The 19,949-nt window shown below is 39.9% G+C and overlaps 1 protein-coding gene and 1 long non-coding RNA gene across 5 annotated transcripts in view; both read left to right on the forward strand.

Annotated features, from left to right (window-relative positions):
* dock4b (dedicator of cytokinesis 4b) overlaps positions 1 to 15,998 on the forward strand; it is a 170,271-nt gene extending 154,273 nt beyond the window's left edge. The window contains exons 49-52 of one of the 2 annotated variants that reach the window (XM_034673952.1): positions 4,622 to 4,694; positions 8,312 to 8,428; positions 9,142 to 9,206; positions 13,341 to 15,998. In XM_034673952.1, coding sequence (XP_034529843.1) covers positions 4,622 to 4,694; positions 8,312 to 8,428; positions 9,142 to 9,206; positions 13,341 to 13,796 — 711 coding nt within the window. In that variant the 3' untranslated portion in view covers positions 13,797 to 15,998. The remainder of the gene's footprint in view (positions 1 to 4,621; positions 4,695 to 8,311; positions 8,429 to 9,141; positions 9,207 to 13,340) is intronic. The other variant, XM_034673953.1, reaches the window with a different exon arrangement.
* Positions 15,999 to 18,644: 2,646 nt separating this feature from the next.
* Positions 18,645 to 19,949, forward strand: part of LOC117804693 — a 233,533-nt gene continuing 232,228 nt past the window's right edge. For all 3 annotated transcript variants that reach the window (XR_004629221.1, XR_004629222.1, XR_004629223.1), the window contains exon 1: positions 18,645 to 18,951. This is a non-coding gene — a long non-coding RNA (uncharacterized LOC117804693). The remainder of the gene's footprint in view (positions 18,952 to 19,949) is intronic.

Here is a 19,949-nt window from a genome sequence, read left to right on the forward strand (position 1 = left end):
ATTAATATTGTGTACGAGATTCACATTATGGAAAAACTGTAATTTTCCCTCAGAGTGCAACATGTAAACTTTTACTGGATTTGGACAAAATAGACTGAGTATGTGAAACCGCTAAGATCTGATTTCACTTAAATCTATCTGTACTTTGTGACAGCCCGCTCTCTTTGGCTACTCTTGATTTTGTTTTATTTTTGAGAATCCCAAGAAGGAAGCTCCGCTGTTCTTTTCTTTATATGTTATTGCAATAGAAAGACTTGAGAGCAAAAAACCTTGGAAAGGCAACATGGACATATACGATCCCCTTTCCCACTTCCCAGGGAAGGGGGTGATTATACGATGGAAAATATTTGAAGTGGACTAAAGAAAGACTGTGATACTGAGGTGTTAAATGCCAAAGAAATTGTATTATATACTGTGCGCTCCAAATAAAAAGAAAATTTCAACAAAAATAAATAGTAATAAAATACTACTACTACTACTACTACTACTAATAATAATAATAATGACAATAATAATCATAATAATCATTGTTTTAAAATTAATTTTTATTTGTATTTTGTATTCATCTAATTTTATTTTTATTTCTAATTTATTTAAATTGACTCTCTATTAGCACTCCTTTATTCTTGTACTACTCTTGAATATCCTTGATATTATTACTCTTGCTACTATGTCTGTGTTGCTGCAACAATCAAACTTCCCCCAAAAATATGGAAATAAAATAATTAAATGAATAAATAAATTGAATTAAAGGAGTGGAAAAACATGATGAGTAACAAGTGAACAAAGCATCATCCATAAGAATAAGCGAGTCTTTGTGGACTCAAAAGAATCAAGTCCATAGTCCAGACACAAGTAGACACCAAGACCTAAAGCAGCATCAAAGGCAAAAGTGTCAATGAATACAGATCTAACTCAATATAATGTATGACACCCATGAGTGTGATATAGGTCACCCTTTTAGTTAAAAACTGACGTGTTTTATACATTATTTCTAGAGTCAGTTGTTTTTCACATCATATGTAGAGGTGGGCATAAGCTGATATAATGGGAGACACTCACCATGACTCCTCAGGTGTAAAGAAACATCCAATCACCAAGTTCCAAACTCTGTCCCACCACCACTAATGTTGCACCGGAGCTATCACCACCCTGAAAAAAAAACATCGTACTTTTAGCAACTATGTGACTGTGTTTTGTGCCCAAACTGAACAAAGAAGAGTTTTTGAAAGCACTACAGCACTTCTTTTTCATAGCAACAGTCGCCAAAGCTTGTACAATTTCCTGTAATTAGAGCCTTTCTGCACGCCAAGGCAACGGACAAAACCCAAAACAAAGTTTCTGTACCTTTTTGTATGGAGCGTTATCCAGAAAAAAAAAATCCTGTGTTGCTAACTTAAGTAGCTGCTTCAAAGGAATAGAAGAACAAGGAAAACACTTCCCCTCCCACTTTAAACTCTTTACTGTAAGCAGATGGACATTTCAGCCCTGGGTGTGCTATTTAGGAGAGTAATGGATGAAGAACACTCAATTTGAGTCTTATTTGCAGCCCTTACAGATGGTTAAGTTCAGTCATGCTTACTTGGCTTTCAAGCGTGTGATTGTGTGATTTGGATAACACAGAATCTTTTCATTTTTGACACATTGCTTCTTGCAGGCATGTCTAGAATACACTACTGCAACAACCCATAAAATAGAGACCTTCCATGAACATTAACCCGGAGTGGAGTGCTGAATTATTGTTATTATCTGGTGGCTTCAGGCTGGGATGTGATACATTTTTTTCTCATTGTCATTCAGCCTGGCTCTGTATTCTGAAGGAACTTAACTTAGAAACAAGCTGAGATCATGTGTTAGTATCAATACAGCTCAGACCCTACTGAAGTCATGTACCTGCTGTAGCTGCAAAGCTGCTTTTAGGGGTTCTAACAATTTTATTTATTGAGCTTTAAATTAAAAAATACTGATTTAATCTGACTAGAATACAATCTTTGACAACTAGGGCCAGTTCATCTTTGCCCTTTGTTAACAGTTATTAAGACCTTTGCACTCTGAGACCTCCTTTTCATCAGAAATTGATGCACATTAAAAAAAGAAGGAAGGATGTCATTTTGCACTCACTCTGAAACTTCCATCCAATGTTATTTCTTTTGAAAGCGGTTAATTTTTCTGTTTTCGGCTTCCATACGAAACCATAGAGGGTGCTGTGAGCCATTGAGAAAACATGAATACTACAGTAGGGGTGGGAATTGATAAGATTTTATCAATGTCAATGCCATTGTCAATTCTCCTAACGATTCCTGAGTATTTTTTTGAGGGGAAAAAAAGTAGTTCTACACAGTCTTTCACACCAAAAGGAACCATTTTATTTTTTCAAAAATTATGTCTGCACAAGACTGAACATGAACAAATTCAACTTGTACATAGTGAACGATAGGTTGACCTCATTCTCAGCTGCCTGAGTCCGGACGTGGCCCCTGGAGCCTGGAGGAAAATACTTTGAATTTGGAGAGGAAAAACACTTTTCCTCCGGGGGTCATCACGGAGGTATTTTACCCGCTCGGTGGCTCATTTTAGGCCGCGTGAGTCCGGACGTGCGCCCTGGACGTCCTGGAGCCTGGAGGAAAATACTTTGAATTTGGAGAGGAAAAACACTTTTCCTCTGGGGGTCATCATGGAGGTATTTTACCCGCTCTCGATGGCTCATTTTAGGCCGCGTGAGTCCGGACGTGCGCCCTGGACATCCTGGAGCCTGGAGGAAAATACTTTGAATTTGGAGAGGAAAAACACTTTTCCTCTGGGGGTCATCACGGAGGTATTTTACCCGCTCTCGTGGCTCATTTTAGGCCGCGTGAGTCCGGACGTGCGCCCTGGACATCCTGGAGCCTGGAGGAAAATACTTTGAATTTGGAGAGGAGGAACGCTTTTCCTCTCCATGTTTGCTCATGGTTGAAGGAGTTCTGCATCGCAGAGTGTGTGACGTAATGCAACGTACTGGGAAATGAATCGTTAAGAAGAATCGATAACATTTGAGGTGTACAATTCCGATGGAATTGATTAATTGGAACCGGTTCTAAGTCGGATCCGGTTTTCAATTCCCACCCCTAATTAACACCCAGTGACCATGATCTTGTCTAAATATTTGCAGATCAAGGTGTCTTTCCACACTTTTCCAATGGCAAATTTTGGATTAATCTGTGCTACTTCAAATGTACTGCTAGCCGCTATTCAGGATCAATCCCTTCACAGATATTGGTGGTCTTCTTTTTTTAATATATGGCAAAGAAGCATATTAGACTGGACCGCTAACATCCTGAAAGAAACCTTAGAAGCCATCTTTTTTTTTTTTTTTATATTTTTTGGCCTTTTTTGCCTTTATTTTTTATAGGACAGCTGAAGAGAGACAGGAAATATGGGGAGTAGAGAGTGGGGGAAGACATGCAGGAAATGGTTGACCAGCCGGGAATCGAACCGGCGACCCCTGCGACGAGGACTGTAGCCTCTGTATGTGGGGCGCTTAGACCGCTAGGCCACCAGCGCCCCACCTTAGAAGCCATCTTGATAATTCTTGAGCTCCCTTATCAGTGGGCAAAACTCTCCTTGCTCTAGTGTTGCTTCCAGTAGTTGGTGGACCCAGTGTTTTGTATTCCTATTTTAGATGAGTGAAAGAACTACAAAGTCCCCCTCACTTCATCATACTTGTTTTTTTTACCAGATCCAGATCCAAAAAGACTAGACTCAGTGTGCAAAAGCCATTAGTGGTTGCAATTATAAAAATCCTGCAATTTTGGCAATAATGGTGTGAGTATTGGATCAACTCTAATATTAATGAGCTTGCTAGGGTGGCATATCTGACTCAGTAACTAATGACCTGGTTGAGGGAACATGCTATCAAGGCTTTTTATTTGAGAGTTGAAACAGCAATAGCTTCACAAAGTCAGGCAGGCGAGCTTGGCTACTTAAAAACAAAAATCCAATACAGCAGGCTGATGTTACAACATGAACAAGAGCCAACAAAAACAGCAAGATATTGCAGTTTCCTCCTCATCTGAAGGGCAGCACATAACACAATCATGCACTCCATCCTCAGTGACAAAGCTGCTGTAACAGAAAAGTATTGCGTTTGTTTTCTGAAGCCTTTCATCTCTTCCAGTCAGTGCTAATGCGTCTGGCTCAGTCCAGTTGTTTTTCTTACCCGGTCTGGAGAATCCTTTCAAATCTACAATGTATAAGTTTGTTGGATCGAAATTGGAGTGTTATTTTGAGAGGTTTCATTGACTGTCATTAGAGCAGCACTGTGAGAAAAAGCTGTCTTTTTTATAAATGTAGCCATCAGGTGACGTGGTGTTTTTTCACTTCTACAAATATCACCCTGCTGCTCGACTTAAAGGTCATTACACTTCCAACACTCCTCTTCTCTTTCTGTGTCTGTCTGACTCTGAGGCTGCCTCGGTCTTTTCTATTGAATTCCTTTTGGATTTTGCACCTTGATATTTATTTTAACCATCCGATATTCAAGTATTCCTCTACAACTGGCATTTACCTTTGTTATCTCAAATGTACTGTTTCCTCCTGCACACGAATCTGACAGCAATTTGCACCATTTCTCTTCTGTGTGCAGAGAGCCCCTCCTCATCAGATAGGCGATACCACTTTACCGAGGAGTGACCCCAACCTCTCCGCACCGGACAAAGGTAAAACAGACACAAAACACTGCGTTTAGCCGATTCCACAACAACCATGCAGTCTCATTCAAGCAGTTTCAGAAACACTCATTCTTCCCTCTCATGGCAGGGTGTCCCCTCCTGCTGAATAATAGTGCCTACATATGTAAATCCTTTTTTTATGGAACCTATTCTAAAGCTTACAGTTATCTTTATTGTTTTGTTATTTAAAAGAACATTTACCATCATTTCGCACCACAAGCCCCCCCAGCATGTCTCCGCTCACCGTAATCCCTGAAGAAATGTAAAGTGAGGGATGCTGCAGAAGTAACACCCACACACACGCACACGATTTTTCATTACTCACCTACATTTTCACCACCTTTGAGTGTGTCCCTCATCTGTCCTGACATGCAGCGCGTGTGACAGTTTGACCACAGAGTGAATGGAGGCATCTGTCTTTACACAGCTGCTTCAGGGAGCTCCTCAGGAAACACACATATACAAACACATATATACAGGACAGGCCAGGCTCCATTTTTCTCCCATGACCAACCAGACAGTCTTTTTTCATTATTGATGTATGACTTCATAACTTTTATTTTAACCACCTGGTCATCTTTTCTTTTTTTTGGCGTATTCTGTCAGAAGATGCACTGTGGAAAAAAACCCTGTGAATTGAGTGTAAAGATAACCTCCAATAACTAATTAACAATAAGATAACAAGTGAAAAAACAAAGCATCAAATGTATGTCCTACTATCGCTCTTTCTCACCAACCCAACACTTTGTGAGACAACGACACAAGATGGTGTAAAGAAACACCTTAAAATAACGCGTGATAACTAGGATGCGATATCTTCCTCACAACTCGCAAACAAACACACACATACACACACACACACCTCTCTCCATGTGATTCAAGCGTGAACAGTAAAATAATGCAGCGAGATGAAGATGAACTCCTGCAATATGGTGACATGACATGTTCTCTGCCTGTACAACCACGCAGGGTGTCAGAATTAACACAAAGCATGTGATTGTGTGAAAGTGCCATCTGTCACACCTGAAGTTGAACCTGAGATGATAAGCCTTGATACGAGATATAGTGTTGTTAAATATAACGCTGAGGACTCAGAGCTGTGATTTCAATGTAGCACCTGATTACATTTCATGGAAAGGATATGTCCGCATATCATCATCTTGCATTAGGGACGTAAATATTAGACAGATGTGACCTATACACCTAAAGTCAAATTAAGAGACTCCATAAGGAGGCTACATTCAAGAAAATGCATCACCAGCCTTTGATGGTTGTCTTTTTCTGCTCGTCCTTTTTTCATGAAGAAAACAACACAACGTGCAACATTTCATTTAAAGCATTACCTTTTTTTCTAGAACATAAAACCCAAACAACAATGTGATATACTTACAAAAGAAAATATGATCCAACTATTGATTTAATGCAAATTAAGTGACCTGACGCTCAATGCTTCTAATGAGTACAAACTTTGTTCTGCTACCCACAAATACGGCCTCTTGTTTGACCTTCAATATTATCTGTTGTTGGCAATTCATGTCTCAAGCAGTAATGTAAGCTAATAATGCATTTTCTTTGGAGCATATTTATGGACTGAAATAATTTACAGAGAAGAAAACAGTTGTTTCATGTTGACTTAAGTGAAAGAAAGAAAGCAGGAGGATACAGGAAGTGTATTTTTGCGTAGAGCTGGGCAATAATAAAACAGATGTTATCATGATCAGTCGATATCGATAATTATCACGATAAATATCAAATCATTATTTCATTTAAATCTAAAGGCAGATTTTGGTCTGCATTTTTTCATTTAAATTTAAAGATATATCAAACTGTATTCTGTGTATCAGTTAAGTAGAGTGTGTTTCCCACAGTACCACGGTCGCGGTGGACATGTAAACATAACACAGACACATAACGTGTCTGAAATGCACAGCAGAGGTAGTCTCTCTGCTCTTCCTTTACCCACATCCTGAAAGTAAAGTTGATTAAGTGTACGAAGTTAATAGATAAAGCCAGAGTCAGCACAGTGTCAGACTAATGACTCTGCTTTGAGCTGGTAGGTTTGCGTCTTCTTTAGCTTGTTTCAGCCGTGTTTACATTCCCCTCCAAACGTATTTAAGCCCCGCCTTCCTCTCACCCTGCGACATGATTGGCTTCTTCTTCTGTCTAATGTTGGGTGGCAACTAGCGTTTAAGGTACATTAGCACCCCCTTTCTTTCCAGTGGTTATGGGGTGTAATTACAAGTTTAAATATATGTTTTTATCGAACACGTTATATTTATATTGAGAAAAAATATATCATGTTAATTATCGTTATCAAATTATCGCCCAGCCCTATCCTTTAGAAGAAATCAAAAGTGAGTTTAACTGAGATTATGTGTTTTTCTCCGTAGATTCTTTTTTTTTTTTCCCTCAAGATTTTTATAGATTTTTCACATTTTAACAAAAGAAACAAAACAATAACCGTGCTCTTTACAGTAGAAAGATTATCGTAAACAATTGTTGGTCAAACATTCAGATTAAGACAGGAATAAATAGAAACATAGAAAATAGAATAAATAAATATTCCACCATCCAAGCTAGGGTATCTTCTAAAACAGATAAAAGAATAATAAGTAATATTGATAATAGTTATTATATCAGTAACAGAATAATAATAGTAACTAAAGCCCAAGATCCACAGGATGCGTCGCGTTACGTTACGGCTGCGCCGCGCACGTCGCAGCAAATAGGTTCCCATTCAAGTCAATGCTCTAGAGTCCACAGGGCGCGCTGCGGCGCGTCTCAGCTCCGTCTCTGGAGCGTTCCGCCGCGCCGCTCTGCCAGAGATACGCGGGGAGTCTATTTTCGCCGCTCCCCGCGCCCAGCACGCGTCAATCGACACAGAAATGATCGAACTATCCCGGAAGTCAGGCACGAGGATCGTATGCAACATCCGCTCACTTTCAAAATAAACACCATGTGCAAACACAAGATCGTAAATTTCACCACTTCTTCAACATTACGTCATAACCTGTGGCATCGGGCCAGACGTCAGTCTCAAAAGATATCCGACACCATGGACGAGGAAAAGTTTATACTGCGTTGTTCTCGCGCGTTTTGGAGTTCTCGAGGGATCTTGAGTTTCCTGCTCCGGAGTGCGCGCCGCTCCAAACACGCATCCTATGGACCAGGGCGAAAGCCCCGGGACGGAGCAGAGCCGTGTCGCAGCCGTAACGCGGCGCACACGCATCCTGTGGATTCCCCGAGTAAGAATGTTTATATGACGACAATATCAGCAATAGCCACACTATTACCAATAAAACAAAACAAACAAACAAACCCCATAACAAAAATTCTCCTTAGATTCTTATACTGCTTGATCCAGACTGATGCTCAATTTAGTATGATGTGATATATTCCACCTCAGCACTTCCCACATTAAAAAGATGACACATGAGTTAGTTTGAAGGGAAATAACTGTATAGGATTGTTTTTTTCATGTTGGATCCCATCAGTCAAAAACCACAAACATCCATGTGAAATGTTCCTCACTCCACTGTGTGTTCTCCATGTTGTGTGATCCCATTACCTGTGAAGTGACTTGTCATGTTTCTGTGTGCTGTAAGTGAGACCCACTCCCAGTAGCTGGAGCCTTGACAGTGTCAAAGAGCGCACTCCATCCTTCTCTGACTCTGTTGGCAAATTGCTCTGCCCTCCCGTCCCTCCTAGGCCACCATACTCAGGTAAAAATGGACGCTCACAGTGACTTGCAAGATGAAGACTGGTACTAATTTTCCACTCCTCGCTTTTGACACCTGGTGCCTTCTCCCACTCCTCTTCTACTGTGACCTTTTGCCCTTCTTAGGCTCTCAGCTACTGTTTCCTGCTCCTAATATCATCCAATACATAACAACAGCAGTATTTTCATTACTCATTGGATAATATATTCTGCAAAGAGACGCTTAAGTTCAACTGTGAACAAGTTTGAAAACCTCTGTGGAATTTGTGAGGGCTTGCAGTTCCAATGTAAATTTGCAAAGTGCATGTCATTACATTTCAACAACAGTTTCCCACTCCATCAACCCAAACTGTACTTATTCACTTATTTACAGACGCAACAGTCTTGGCTTATTCCCCATCGCTTTGTGATATATTGTGGTGCCCGGCAGCGCAATAAGCAGATGGAGTGTGTTTTTCTTCGCCTCACTTTTTCCTGCCCTCATTGCATAAAGCTGTAGCAGCTGTTGGATGTAGAAACAGCTCAAGGCGGCCTAAAGGACCTGCGCAACATCAGGGCTTATTTGACTCATTGATGCTTTAAGCCACTCTTAGCTCTGTGTGTATGTTTGCATGACTCATTCTGTGTCATCCCGGTGAATGGAAGAAAACGCTTCTCTAATTTGAATTTGCCCTCTTTTCCTCTCCCCTTTCTCTGTTTTTTTCATCTGGTTGTCAGCAGGCTCCTCGGCTAAAAACATGAGGTCGCAGTCCCCTGTCTCCGCGTCCAGATCCCCGCAGAAGGTTGGTCCTCTTTCTGTCACTCTCTTCCTAAAATTGTTGGCTTTTTTTTTTTTGTGTATCTCTTGTTCTTTCCCTGAGACAGCCTGACCTTGCTCAGTGACAGCCGTGGGGCTTTCATCCTGTGCTGCTAACGTCTTACCGGCCAGCTCCAGGGTCCTTATCCTCCTCTGTGTCAGCCCTAAAGCCTCGGAGCTTTCGCATTACCGTTCACTGAAGCTGCTTACAGCCTCACTGCTGCTGATTTTGTAGTTTTTTATGACACTGCTGTACTAAAACGAGACTAGCTAGAGGGCAACCATTGTAGCTAAATGTACACCTGCTTAACACCAACTGGTGTCCACAAATTCAAGATCAGTGAGGATGTCAGGTGGCCCTCTGGCCAAAAAAGAAGCAAAAGCAAATGTTCTCTTTTTAGGTCAACCACCTGTCAGTTGATTCAAATTCAAATCTGCTTCACTGTCTAGCTCAAGAGGGAAGTTATTTTATAATGTTGTAGTTCTGTATTCCAGCTTTAATATCCTGGAACTATAGTGTACTACTACTACCACTACTACTACTACTGATACCACAACTACTGCTACTACTACCACAACTACTGCTACTACTACCACAACTACTATTAGTACAAAAACTACTACTACTACTACTACTACTACTACTGATACCAGTGCTACTACTGATACCACAACTACTGCTACTACAACAACAACAACTATTAATACAACAACAACTACTACTACTACTACTACTGATACCAGTGCTACTACTGATACCAGTGCTACTACTGATAGCACAACTACTACTACTACTACTACTACTACTACTACTACTACTGATACCAGTGCTACTACTGATAGCACAACTACTACTACTACTACTACTACTATTACTACTACAACAAAAAACAACAACTACTACTACTACTACCACTACCACTACTACTGATACCAGTGCTACTACTACTGATACCACTACTACTATTAATTCTACTACTTCTACTAATACCACCACTACTCCTACTAGTACTACTGATATCACTACTACGACTACTACTACAACTACTACTTACTACTATAACTACTATTACTACTACTACTACTAATAATTCTACTACTAAAACTGATAATACTTCTGCTAATACCACCACTACTACTACTACAACTACTACTACTACTACTACTACTACTACTACTACAACAACTACTACTATAACTACTATTACTACTACTACTATAACTACTACTACAACTGATACTACTTCTACTATTACCACAACTACTACTACTACTATTAGTACTACTACGTAATCCACTACTGCTTCTACTTTTCCTATACTTCTTCTACAACAACTACTACTACTACTATTACTACTACCAGTAATACTACAAATACTGATACTACTACCAAATCAGTCCCTCGTTGCAGCCTTAGTCTAATTTGCTGATCAATCAAGAAGCCTAGAAATGATACCTGGATGGCTGGCTTATACTTCTTCCACTTTAAGTGTGGATCAGCGCGATATGACATTAAAAATGTATTGTGGCCTCCCACCATGAGCACGACGCCAGAGGACAATGACTGCTGCATGACTGATGAAATAGTTGCGATTTCTTCCTTAAAATAATGAGCATCAAGGCTGCTGTATGCTTTATGTTAACCTCTTCTCAAACAGTTTTCTTTTTGCATCTCCAACCTCAAGTGTTTTTCAGTTTATTTACAGTTAAACTCATTACTCTCGCTTTGTCTCCAAGCTCTCATTAATTCATAATGAGCCTCTCAGTAGTTAACACCAGTCTGCAGCAGCAGCAGAGGTCCAGGAAAGGTTAACCGAGCGTCGAGTGAGCCCTTAATGAGGCTAAAAAGTTGTTTTTGAAACTCTGGTGAACTGTTGCCTGTCTCCTGTGAACTGTTATCTTCTTTGTCGCCTTGTCACAAGCAACAGTGCTAAGCTCTCTGCTCTGTTGTGGGTGCGATGCCTTCTTAGGTGTGACAACTAGCAAGAAATGTGGTTGTTTGTGCGTTTTTGTGTGGTCTGCGTGTGTGAGGCAAGAAAGGAAGGAGAGAGAGAGAGAGAACAACTTGGGAAAGTGTGAGTGACAGCCTGGTGCTCAGCATGCTCTGTCAATCAGATTTGTGCGTGTGGTGAGGTGTGTATATGTCGCAACATCTATGTGCGAGTGTGTTTGTGTGTGTGTGTGTTTGTGGCAATAGAAGAGGCCTGGAGCGAAGTACCAAGCTGCCCATCACAGCGCAGCTAGAGACGGGTCCTCCGCGGACCTACAGGAGGCCCCATTATCTGTAGCATGAGCACACACACGTCGAACACACACATCAGTCAGTGCAGGCTTATTACTAGACCATGAACCCCAGGACAACAACCAACCTGCAAAAAAAAAAACACATGGTAGCAGTTTGACAGGGCTGCCATTACTCATCTCCAGAGGTAGAAGCCATATTTAATGTGAAAAAGTGGGTCAGGTGTTTAAGCTGCTTGTTGAACAAACTCATTTTCATCACACAAAAGGTTCGTCCATTCATGCATATCAAATGGCTACCTCACTTTGTGCGTGCCCCCTCTAGCATGAACAATACAACCTTTCTGATCGATTGTATACTCCACTACATCCAATTAAAATTTCACAGATTTAATGGCAGCTTGGTGTAATTGCTTAGAAAAACATTTTTGTTGAGTGATCAGATTTTTGAGCGGGGAAGTGCAGCATATTGTATTTTTTCGTCTCGGTGCACTGGCTTGGTTTGGCTCAATCTGTTCACTGAGTCTCTTTTTAAGTATTTATTAGCACTGTATGGCTGAGACAGCACACGTTGAAGACAGCAGAGTGTGGATGTGTATAATATGGTGGTATTATAACAATATAAGTGCTCACATTGTTTAAGACAAGAGCTGTGCCAGCCCAAAATGAGACCTACTTTTGTTTTAGATTAAGAAACATATTACTTTAAAAAAAGGGTAACTGCAGTATGTGGAACATCAGTGCTCTCTTGTCTTTTAACCCCCTGTATGGCTCCCACAATTACTCAAGGCCCTGTGTCCATTTACAGCGATTTTTTTTGTGGTCACAGCTAGGGATGGGCATTTCAAGACAAAATACTATTCCATAAACACTGGCATATATTCAGCTATTATTCATGATGAAATGTTAAGTTGAGACAACAGCTGCAGGCAGGGGCGATTCTAGGATCGGATGTTTAGGGGTGCTGAGCACTCAGGGAGCTGCCCAGCCGGGCAAGATACATTTCACTGTTTTGTACATTTTAATGCAATGTCCTTCCCACATTTGTGAAAGAAAAGTCCAACACTTTTTGGGAAAGTCTGTGACTAAACCATCAAATCTGATAAAGGTTATTTAAATGCTGAGCCACAGCAAAAGAGAAATGGATTGGAGTCATAAAAGAAACATGGTAACCCTAATTTCTGGGGAAAGACAACTCAATTTGATACAGCAACTCCTCAACATATACATAAACAGTATGTATGTTTCTGGAGTAAGCCACCCCCCTATAGTGAGTATAGAATAGAGAAGCGAGCCACACTGTTTTTTAGAAGGGTAGAATTTCCAAGTAACTTTTCATTGAGGCAAATATGAATCATTTAAAGACCCTTCAAACCTCTGCTCACCACTAAAGGAAGCAGAAGTACCATATGAAAACTTTTGTAACCAAGCAACAGCCTTCACCTATGAGAAACGCTATGAAATTGAAGTCATGGCACACAGGGTAATAAACAATGGGATGAAAGTGGCGACAGAAAAAATACATCAGTAGCATGGCTCTGTTTTCTAACTTTACTCATGCTGTCACCTCATCCTAAAAATTAATGATAAAATAAAGTCATATGCGAATGATAAACTTTTATTATTCATTGTTTGGTTCAAAAAATGTCTGAAAATAGTTGAAGAAAAGATGACCAACCAAAAGAAGGGGCTCCGACTGAACAGTCCAAAACCCAACAATATTTAAGAAAGTTCAAAGTTGCAAAATTGGTTGCATTTTTTTTCTAGATGATGATTTCATGCATTTGCTTTATGCTGATAAAATGAAAGACAATTACGTTTAAAAACCAGTGTCTGAAATGTTAAGTTTGTGATTCCCTGTCCTTTCCTCTCTCTGTAGACCTCAGTGCCACCTTTCACGCCCTCGCCCACAGAGTGCCAGTCTGCCAGCCTGGTCTCCAACTCCCCCGTCCTCTCCGGCAGCTACAGCAGCGGCATCTCCTCCCTGAGTCGCTGCAGCGTGTCAGAAGCTTCTGGTACAGAGCTGCCTGCAGGCGACCACCCTCCCCACACTCTCCCTCCTCTTACCACCTTACCAAACTCCGTCTCCAGCAGCTCAGACGAACCAATCCGCAGGGAGAACAAGACACCGCCTCCTTACAGTGTGTATGAGCGGAACAACCCACGCAGGCCTGTGCCGCTGCCCCACAGCCTCTCCATCCCCCCACAGGTGGACCCCCCTGCGCTGCCACCCAAGCCTCACCAGCTCCGCACGGGCAGCATGAAGCTGGATGGGACCTCCGACCCACGAGTCCCCAGACCCAGACCCCTGCCCAGGAAGGTGTCCCAGCTATAGGTGCTGGTTCAGATCCATGTCTGGAGCTTGAAGAAACACACTGGCGTATTTTGCACTTTTTTACTGGGCACTCCCTTGCTTTTATTTTTTAATTTTTGGTGATCTCCAGTTTGGTATTCCTAGACCTACACTCCAATAAAAGACACAGGCCTATAGAGTAACAGGCAGTCAACAAAAAAAACAAAAAAAAAACTGAAGAAACTCTTGAGTAATGGACGTTTCTTTTTGTATTTGCTAGAGGGCATTGACTTTGACTTGGTCATTCCGCACTTTTAGCTCTAGTCTGTACATTAGGGTCACCACGGTCAGTTGCAACATATGTTTACCAGAACATTCTAGAAAACACAAACAGTTTTGATAGATGTAATAATCTGAAATATATGTATATTGGTATATATGAGAATTGTTTTTGCCTTAAGTATTGGAAACAGAGTCTTTTATCCGTGAGTCTTGCACGATTGTTTTTTTTTAAACAACTGTACATTTGTAAACTGTTAGGCTCAAAAGGTGCTAGAGGCCTCGAGTATGCATTTCAGTGAAGTCTAGTGATCGAGGTTGTGTTCTCACGGTCATATCCACACAAGCAATGGCACAAAAAATTACACGGATGCTTTTAAAAATGCATTGGGTGAAAATGAAATGGCATACTTGTACCTTTTGGTCTTAAAATTTAATTAAAAAAGCAACATGTTTAATAACCTCCAAGCAACCAGAGCTATGCTAGCACTACGTTAGCTAGGAACTTATTTCTACTGTCACATACTCTTCACTAGCAAACGGTTATTAGCTCTCAGTCACTTTCTAGCTTATGGTAATAATATAAAGTATGTGGCTGAATGCTAATGATTGCTGCTGTCTGACTGTAGCTATTGGGTTATTAAAGATGGGTTTTCATGTCAAAATATGTCAACAGTTGGCTCTACATTTTTATTCAAAGAGATGACTTTTTGTGTCATTTATGCAGATGTTAAAATTAATAGTTTTTTGACATGATAACAAGAATTTTGACCAAAATTAAATTGGTTTTCAGGTATGATAATCTGAAAGCCACTGTGCAGTTGCCGCTTTAACCAATCTGCTGATTGAAAATTGAAAACTGAAAATAAAAATTACCCTCCAACATTTCACACTTACCAAAAACTGCCCCCATCATTAAAAGGAAAGCTAAGCTTGGCCAAACATTCAGGAAAAAATGGTGCAATTGCATGCTAAGAAACTGGATATTGACACTTCATATGAACATACCTTATCCCTCTTGCATGATGTACATGACAACAGATCTTAAAGGGGGCGGGGTTACCAAGTATTGTGCCAAAGGAAAATGTACAATGTGCTGTAAAGATTTTTTTTTTTTAACTGGGATCTGGAATCAACTGAACAGACGTTTCCAAGAAAGAATTTACAAAGTGATTTAACCTAAAAAAATCCTTCTTAACTCTTTACCTGCTGATCAAATGTAACTCAAGACAAGCACAAACTTCATCGTTAGTATTACGACCAGTACTGTTATGATAAACTCTCTATTTGACAAAGCAGCAATTAGGACAGAGTCTCACTGTCAGTTAGCTTAAAACACACAAAGAGTGAATCTGTATTGCAGAATATTACAAACTAATCATGTCAGATATTTGTACAGTTGAGATTTACTTTGTGTTGATTGAAAGATGGACGTGTGTTGACGGCACTATAAACAGTTGCTCAGTTCAACCACATTGTGTTGCTGCAGTGAAGCTAAGTGTTCTATAGCAGGCGGATTCCACATTGTTTTGTAAAATAGAGAAAACTTTGGCATAAAATATTCATCAATCTTAAATAACGTGCCACACTTTTCCTGGAGAGGGGATTAGCTTTAGTATCGTTTGTATGTTTCATTTTTGTATGGTTCATTTTCTTTTTGATTTGTTGTGAATTTTTGAGATTAAATATTCACATTAATCAGTACTTGAGAACCTGTAAATTATATGATGAGATTAATGTAAGTATGCCAAATATAAAATTTGTGTATTACAATTAATGTAAATATGGTGTTTTTAACGAAATGTAGCTATAACAATTTACAGCTTTGAATGTAATGTTGAAGCAGCAAATTATTATTATAAATGTCCAAACTTTTATGGTTTTGTGAGTGTAGAAAAACTAAGGTCATGCATAATGACGCCTAACACATTTACAAGTTCAATAAACTGCCCTATGAAATACAAACTGATTGGTTGACAGCTTCCTGTATCAAGATCATTTGGATATTTGAATTTGTCTTTTTTTTAAGTTTGTTTCTTCTTTGTTTTCCATGCCTTCAAATAACACTCCGCCGCTGCTTCTAACATGAATCTATACAGACATTTTAATAAGAATAATAATAATGTGATATTTTTAAGAACAGTAAAAGAAAGTCAAAGTCAAATCAATTCACCAGTAATATGAAAAGTGAAAAAGGTAACAGATCATTTCCTCCATACAACCAGCTGATTAAATTTAAGACATAGCTGTCCTCTATGTATTACATTTGAATGGCTGCACCTTATTCTGAAAGGAAGCAAGGAGTTATTTCGGGAAGATGATAGAGAAGACAAAACCGCCTACTATACTAGTAGTATGTACTGATTTGGCCAAAATTCATTATGCAGTATGTGAACAACAGCAAAATCTGTAGTATTCGAAACCACCTCTTAACTATAAACACAATAAGTGGATGCTAAAGAAGCAGTTTTGCTATCAGCTTGGCTGTTGTTTACTTCTGCTTTCTGAAACCGGAAATCCAGCGACGCCTGGCCCAGCATACTGCAAAACAGATCCAACCGAACAGTCATACTACATACTACCTTTGAGCCAGTATGCAGTGTCGTATGCAGTGCGTACTGCATACTGCATTCATAGGTAGTATGTAGCAGGCGGTTTTGAAAACAGCCTAAGTCATGTACTGTAAATGTAAAGAAAGAATGCTTTCTTTCTTTCTTTTTATCCCTTAAATGTTTGAAGTTAAGCACTACACTCAGAGTTGTGTTTTCCCTTTGGACATACCTAAAAATGTACCCAGTTAACAGGCAGGTCCATTATATTTTCTGTGAGCTTTAACAAGTGTGTTTCTTTTGGTAACTGTTTTCAAAGGGAGCTTAATGGTCTTGAAATTGTGTCCTCTATATCAGGGGTTCCCAAACTTTTCTGCTCATGACCCCCAAACTATAGGTGCCAAAGAGTCTGCAGAAAAGTAGCCACCAAATGCACATGTGGGTGTGTTTCCTTTGCTGTTATGAATTAACCGCTGCTACTGATGCTTTTGTTAATCAACTGTAATTTAACCCTAACTCTAAAGCCTCGGATCCACAGTTGCATATCGGCTGCACCGGGCACTGCACAGCCGATACGTTCCCATTCTAGTCAATGCTCTAGGATCAACAGTGCACGCTGTGGCGCGTCTCAGCTCCATCTCAGGGGGGGGGCCCTGCACCGCTCCACCAGAGATACACTTTATGTCTATTTTCAACGGAGCCCATGGCCAGCACGCGTCAATATGCACAGAAAAGAACGACCTTGACAGGAAGTCAGGCACGAGGATCGCATGCAACATCTGCCACATTCAAAATAGAACACCATATATGGATATATGATTAAAGCACAAAAGTAATGGAATACTATCCAAATGAGCAGAAATTCAACCACAGCTCTGTGACATGTTTTTTGTATGTGGTTCTCTCTATGCTGGACCCAGCTGATCTTGCCTGCTCTGAGCTGGCGCTACGCTCCCAACACGCGTCCTGTGGACCAAGGCCCAAGCCCTTGGATGGAGCAAAGCCGTGTCGCAGCTGTAACACGGCGCACAAGCATCCTGTGGACTTTTGGGGTAACTCTAACCCTAACCTTAGGAGTCCTCTAAAAAAAAGGCAGAGAACTAAGAGGAAAAAAAAATGTATTTGCAAGGTTTTATTTTTAAATGAATTATTTTTAAAGAATATATATTTACAGTAATGGCAATATACAATATGTTAGATTACTTTAAAAAAAATAAGATAAAATCTCGCAACCCCTAATTAGTAACTGGCGACCCCCCAAGGGGTCTTGACCCCCACTTTGGGAACCACTGCTCTATATGTTAACACCAAGTATTTCCCAATGACTGTGTCGTATCTTAACAGCCCGTGATGTGTAGATGTAGAATGAACTTCGTGACACTGGCCATCTTGGATAGTAATCAGATTTATTACAATCAAACAGCATCAGCATCAGTAACAAGCATCGCGACTGCTTGGAGGACGACCGGGCCAGATGAAGTCGCCTCGCTTCTGTCTTCACGTGCTGGCTTAAATACTATGGAGGTGTACTCAAATTAGAATGAGGGTGTTTTCCAAACACACCCAAATATGGACTCTTCAACACAAGTTTAACATTAGCTGCTATTTGAATCCTTTTATGAGCGCCTTGTTCTGAGCATTTGACAGAGAAGTCAGCTGTCATTGTCAACCATATATTTGCCTAGGTCAAAGGTGATCTTTTTTAAGCCCTCCCCAGAGACACCCGGAGCCACTGTGTCGTAACACATTCTGTTGGACAAAATTGAGTAAACATGAGATACTTCAACTGTTTGTTTTGAAATGCAGTGAAAGCACCCACAGCTTCCTCAATGTTAAACTTTTTTCAAACTGAAACTTACTCAAGCTAGCATAGCCTGCTATTGTAGAAACATTGTTGGTTATTATTATTGACAAGCATTTTATATTCCCAATACAAGTAGTGCTAACAATGCTGTAACAATAAAGTAAAAAAAATAAAAAATCAGGTGTCTGTGGAAGCTGCAGGCCGGTGATAGGTCCGCCCACCAATTGAAGTAATTGGATGACGTACCAGCCAATCAAGCCATCCACCTGTGCGTAATCTATTTTTAAATGTGCTGCACGCAAACAGAAACTATCAGCTGTTTCCACCGAACGAGTTGGAATTAACTCTTTAAAGTCGGACTACAATGGCAAAGAAAGAGCAAGCATTTAGCTTTTAACAACTTCTGCTACACAGACCAAGAAAGGGAGACAGTAGTTGAAAATGGAACGACCAAAAGTGGTTGGATCAAGCAAGAGGACAAACTCCAGTGAATGGGCCTGCATATCTTTCAGTGGTGGCGACAGCTGAGGGAAGCAACGCCATGGTTGATGTCTCTTTTGGACAGGTATTTATATATTTGGATGATTTGTTTTTTTATTTTTGTATAATTTCTTCACATGTTTGTACATTTTTTGAAGCTCTATCTTCAAAAAATGGGGGCTGTATCAATTTAAAAATGTAGCTAACTTGTGCTCTGTTTATTCCAAATATCCACCTCCAGAACATATTTCAAAACACAAGCATATTAGAATTGTGGTTGTTTGCATTATCAAGCATAAGTAGTCTCACAGAGCAGTACTTTCTGTAAAGAGTGATATTAAGAAGCTATATGTATGTGCAGTAACAACAGATATCAATGCAAGTCATTTTATTTAGAATAAGCAGTTGATATGATTGTTCATTTATTATATTACAGATATGTGCAGTATTTCATGTATAAATATGCATGATTATACCATATGACAGATGTACACAGTACATGGCACATGAAGTCTTTCACTTCCTTTTTTTTTTAATATAATTTTTTTTTTTTTATTGAAATATTGCATTAAACACTTCCAAGGTATACATCATTTCTACATTCTCCACATAAGCTTTGAAATCATAATTTCAAAATCACATATATACCAACAGAAAATAACATAACAGAAACTAAAAGCAAATTATGAACAAAAAGGGAGTAGTCTTTTATTTACTTAAATATACAATAAAACTAATAAGCAGTGAAAATAAAATCCGGTCTATGGGGGGTTACAAAATTAACCCATTGCCTCCAGTTAGCAGTGATTAACAAGTGCCGCAGTCTTTTCCATATTGTAAATGTCCATTGTAATGTCCATCCATCCATTTAGAGTTGGGCTCTCCTGTGTCAACCATTTCCTGGTTAAGGCCTTTTTAGTTGCAACCAGCCGAATGTTCATTAGATACTTGTCCTTTTTCCACCAATCTTGAGGTAAAATCCCAAAATACAACATCTTGACCTCAAGAGGCAGCACATCTTCAAAAATATCTTGTATAGCATTGTGTACATCTGTCCAATAGTCATTGATAATAGGGCAGTCC

Source organism: Notolabrus celidotus, chromosome 21 (genome assembly GCF_009762535.1).
Source record: "Notolabrus celidotus isolate fNotCel1 chromosome 21, fNotCel1.pri, whole genome shotgun sequence".
NCBI lineage: Eukaryota > Metazoa > Chordata > Actinopteri > Labriformes > Labridae > Notolabrus > Notolabrus celidotus.